Source organism: Pinus tabuliformis, chromosome 6, assembly GCF_031772625.1.
Source record: "Pinus tabuliformis cultivar Carrire ecotype Pingquan chromosome 6, CPIR1, whole genome shotgun sequence".
NCBI classification, from domain to species: domain Eukaryota; kingdom Viridiplantae; phylum Streptophyta; class Pinopsida; order Pinales; family Pinaceae; genus Pinus; species Pinus tabuliformis.
The window spans coordinates 989,381,126-989,385,948 of record NC_142292.1 but is presented as its reverse complement, the minus strand read 5'-3'; the positions used below and the strand labels follow the sequence as shown (position 1 = coordinate 989,385,948).

The 4,823-nt window shown below is 40.5% G+C and overlaps 1 protein-coding gene across 1 annotated transcript; it reads right to left on the bottom strand.

Moving 5' to 3' along the window:
• Window positions 1-744: 744 nt before the first annotated feature.
• On the bottom strand, window positions 745-3,846 carry LOC149262314 (putative pentatricopeptide repeat-containing protein At3g13770, mitochondrial). Its single transcript, XM_089384000.1, has 2 exons — window positions 2,629-3,846; window positions 745-2,535 (listed from the first exon to the last, which is right to left on the bottom strand). Exons 1-2 carry the CDS (start codon window positions 3,268-3,270, stop codon window positions 1,270-1,272), a joined length of 1,908 nt encoding a protein of 635 aa, XP_089240126.1. The 5' UTR covers window positions 3,271-3,846; the 3' UTR covers window positions 745-1,269.
• Between the last annotated feature and the right edge of the window lie 977 nt (window positions 3,847-4,823).

Sequence of the window (4,823 nt, the reverse complement as noted above, 5' to 3'; positions counted from 1 at the left end):
ATGAAATTTTGTTGAATTCCAACAAAACTGGTGTTTTCATGGCTGCATAAATTCAATCATCACAGAAAGTGTGCTCTTTTTTCTCTTGTCAGTGATGCTTCAACTTTACTTAGAAAGAATTGCCACCTGTCTGTCTCCGTGAAGTCAGCCATCCATGGAGGGTCAACAGCCCAGAAAGGGTCATACTCATGTTTGGCTAAGATGCTGTGACAGGGAGCGGGATTGGGGCGACCTCTCCCAGATTGAAACTTGGGTGGATGATGTAACAAGCTAGTGTCCAAACTAGCAGACTGAGGTTTTAGAGAGATGTATGGAATGTTTGCCTCTGTATCCTGTAAACCCATAAAAACTTGGCTAAGATAGTCAATTTCATAAATATTCAAATGGAGTTTTGTGCACCTGCAACTGACCCAGCTTATCCTTATGTGCAGGGTTGAATAATGGGAAAGAAAGAATAACTGTCTGTCAATAAACGGAAAAAATGGAATTTGTTAAACCACCAAGAACATGCACCTAACTTCAACTATGTGGCCAGGAGGGACCTTCCCCAGATAAGAACCCACCCTAGTGAGAGGTGTGACAAGCCATTGTCATCACCAGTGAACTAGCACCCCATTGGTTCAAGTACTATTGCACTTTTCCTACAGATCATTAGATATCTTACAAATTTGTAATTGTTTATGTTAGTACATCCACAATAAAATGTTAAGCTCTTGATGTCGTTGGTGACATTCGAAAATCACAGGAACGAAACAGATGCGGCTTCTTATTTCAACCATTAATCAAGGATCCCAATCTTCAGTAGGTTACACACTAGGAGCTTTTGGCTTGACATAAACCTCATCCAAGTTTATGGTACCTTGCACACTACTACATTAAGTCTCGCCATTTTTAACAAGAAAGTTTATGGGGAAAGCAGTTAAATTGTTACAAAGAGTAGCCACATTTTTTACGATGGATAATTTCAACAGTGCAAGCATGCAGAGTCTGTCATGGTGCTCGGAGGACAGAAAATGTTTGCAAACTATTTTCTGTCAAAGAATGGCTTCAATACTTAGCATCAACAATTTTGAAGAAAAAAAAATTCGCTTCAAGTATACTGCCATCACTTTTCATTCCACTGAGGCAGAGAGCTATCACATCTTGTAATTCTTTGCTCATATAAGTTTTATCCTTTTGGAAAATTTGCCATGTGACCTGTAAGGATGTCATGTGTTACCAATTAAAATATACACATTAATGATTTATACAAATACAAAACTAAATGCTTTACCAATAATCCCCACAAGAACACTGGCCATCCTTGAAAAGATGGAACCGGTTGTTGTCCCTCAACACAATTTCTCGTCCAACAATCTTTGAAATGAACTTTATGGCTGAGTGGCAATCACCACAAACACGGAGGTTTTTGACCACCCGGATTGGTGTTGGGGAGGGTGTGCTTATAAGACCATAAGCAATTGCCAGCTTCTCACTGTGGCTAGAGAGAATCTCCACCTTCTGCTCCTCCTCCACATCGTGCAGCACAAAATTTGTGTCGGGTTCATACCCTGCCGCTTTCATCTGCATGGCCAACCTAGCCAACATTGCATAGATCAACTCTGTTTGTGGGTGTGTTCGGTCTCCTACCAAAAATGAATGCACTTTGTTATTGACCTCAATCCAGCTGCATCCTGGTTCTTTTTTCACCTTCTTGTCTTTCATCATTTTTCTTACCACGTCTACATCTTCCCACCTACCAGCAACAGCATAAATGTTTGACAGCACCACGTAATTTCCAACACAATACGGCTCGAGCTTAAACACCTGTTCAGCTGCAATTTTTCCTATCTCAATGTTGGAATAGACTCTGCAGGCACCGAGCAAAGCTCCCCACACAGCAGCATCTGGTTCAAATGGCATCTTCCTTATCACATCAAGCGCCTTATCCAGCTGCCCAGCACGGCCAAGTAGATCCACCATGCAGGCATAATGTTCAGCCTGTGGGGTAATGTAATGATCGTGACTCATAGAATCGAAGTAATCCCAACCTTCATCAATTAGGCCTGCGTGGCTGCAAGCAGCAAGAACCCCGACAAAAGTAATATGATTTGGCTTCAAACCGCCCTGTTGCATATTTTCAAAAACCTCAATCGCTTCCCTGCCTCTCCCATGCCTCCCATATCCTGCAACCATAGCGCTCCAAGAAACGATATCTCGTTCACGCATTTTGTCAAATACACGTCGTGCGTACTCCAGATTTCCACATTTGGTATACATATCAATGAGGGCATTTCCCACGACAACTTTAGATTCAAATCCGCTTCTCAAAATATGGGTGTGGATTTGCTTGCCGTATTCCAGTGAGGTTATCCCGCTGCAAGCGTTTAGAACACTAGCAAAGGTGGCTTGGTCTGGCTTCAATCCTGCTGGCTGCATTTGTTTAAAAGCTTTAAACGCCTGCTCAACAAACCCATGCTTTACATAACCTGCTATCATTGCATTCCATGAAACTGCATTTGGCTCACGCATTCCATAAAACATCTGCCGGGCGCTCTGTAAATCCCTGCATTTGGCATACATATCAATAACCCCACAACACACAAACACATTCATATCAAGTCCAGCTTTAATGCAGCAGGAATGCACCTGTTTCCCTTGTTTCAATTCAGCCCTGCTTGCACATGCCCGTAGAATGCTGCCAAAGGTAAACTGATTCGGCTTCATTCTTTCTCCCTTCTCCATCATCAAGCAGAAGAGCATCCAAGCCTCTTCATTATAATCATGTTGGGCATATCCTGCGATCATGGCAGTCCAGGAGACCAAATTTCGTTCACGCATTTTGTCAAACATTTGGCGTGCATCCTCAATACAACCAAACTTGGCATACATGATGACAAGTTTGGTAGCCAAATAAACATCAGGTTCGTACCCAACTTCTACCATGTGGGCATGGACGCGTTTCCCTTCCGCCAAGGCTCTCGCCTCGATAAAAGTCTCTAAAAGCTGGCAATAAGTACTGAAGTCTCCTACGGCGCCTTGCTGGATGAGAAGATTCAAAATGTGTAATGCCTTCTCCAATCTCAATGGACTTTTATTGGAAATTTTGGTGTTGTGGACTTTTCTGTTTGGTTTTGTTCTGGGTATTCCTCGAACAGTAATGGCGACGGATTTTAAGGCATTAACTTGTCTAACACATTTCTCGCTTTTATTGGTGTCGATGGTTTTGAAGTTGCTTCTGCAATCGTAATTGTTTGGCGTTAATGTTGATTGCAATGCAGCAGCAGCCATGAGATGCAAATGTAATTACGATTCGTTGAGGTATGTCAGGTTTGGGGGAATTGATTTGATTCACTTTCACTAGTGTTCTTTAACTTTTATAATATAATGAATAATGTACAGGGTTAGTTCTGTGAATGTTATTGGGTGTGCGATTGCTTCTGTACCAATATAGGTTAATGGGGATTTCTAAAATGAACAGGCCTTTGGCCAACTTGGAAAATGGATGCAGAAATGAATTCTTGGATAAACTGAACACCGGTGATTAAAAAGGGCATATGCATGTACGAGATAGTCAGCATTCTGGAGATCCCTCAGGTTCGTCCAAGTTTGATCTCAACGGAGGATATGGAAGGAACTGGCTGCATTGTGGTAAACCTTAAGGCAAAGCACATAATGATGTTCGTGAAAATCTTTGTACAAGCACGTTAATTGTAATATTTTTATGTACAGGTATTGTTACGGTGGCATTTGGAGTTCGTGTTTGGAATCGATTTGATTTGCAGTGGTCTTATTGGTGTTGCGATCCTATAGAAAAGTGTAGAGCAACATGCACCTCAAAATTTGAGGTGAAATGTGTTTTCACCATCTTATTTAAAGACGAGGAGGAACTAATAAAGTGTTGATAGAGCGTTGTATTTGTATGGATAAATCCACTATTTCTCCAAATATGGAACTTAATTTTATCCCATACACTACATTGAAATCTATTTTTGTTGGGGCTCCCATATCTACATGATGAACCACAAATTCAAGAGAGGTTAACCATTATAAAATTAGTATTTCAAATCATTACTAAGTTTGTTGTTATTAGTTGGAAAGTACCTTGTTGCCTAACCCGTAAACCTTTTTTTTAGTAATTTACCCATGCCCTTTAGACCTTGTGGCCTATTCAAGATGTCAAGAGACAACAACCCTTAAACCTTTGTGATAGTAATTTACCCATGCCTTTTAGGCCTTGTGGCCTATTCAAGCTGTTAAGAGAGGCTTCTTTCTCTCTTTTGTCTTTGATGTTAATGCAACTTCCTTTTAGTCGTTTGTTTTCTTATTAGTGAAATTTTTTGCAAAATCAAACCCATCTAGATTAGTTAAGAAGCATAATCAGTTGCCATAAATTCAGCACCCACGGTAGCTTCCAGACATAAATCTTTGTCCCTAGCTAAATGGGTTTAAATTAGGAAATTTACAGGGATATGGGCCTCCCAGTGTTCAATGGAAAATCTGGTGCAGAGGAACTAGCAGGGTCTCGTTAAAGATAAGATGAACCATTACTATAGAAGAGGATTTAATACCTTCCTCTTTGAACTTAAAGAAGATTAAACTTGATTTGGAGAATTGGACCATATGTTTTTGGCTCTCGAGGTATGTATTTAAACAAATGGAACCTTGATTTTAATTTGGAATTGTATATCCCATCTATTGTTCATGTATCAGTATGACTACCCCCATTTAAGGTGATGATGCCTTGTGAAATATCGGGAACACATTAGGAAAATACAATGTTAAATCTGAACCTAAATCTAGCGTGTATGCTTATGCTCGCATTTGTGTTGAAATGGATATGG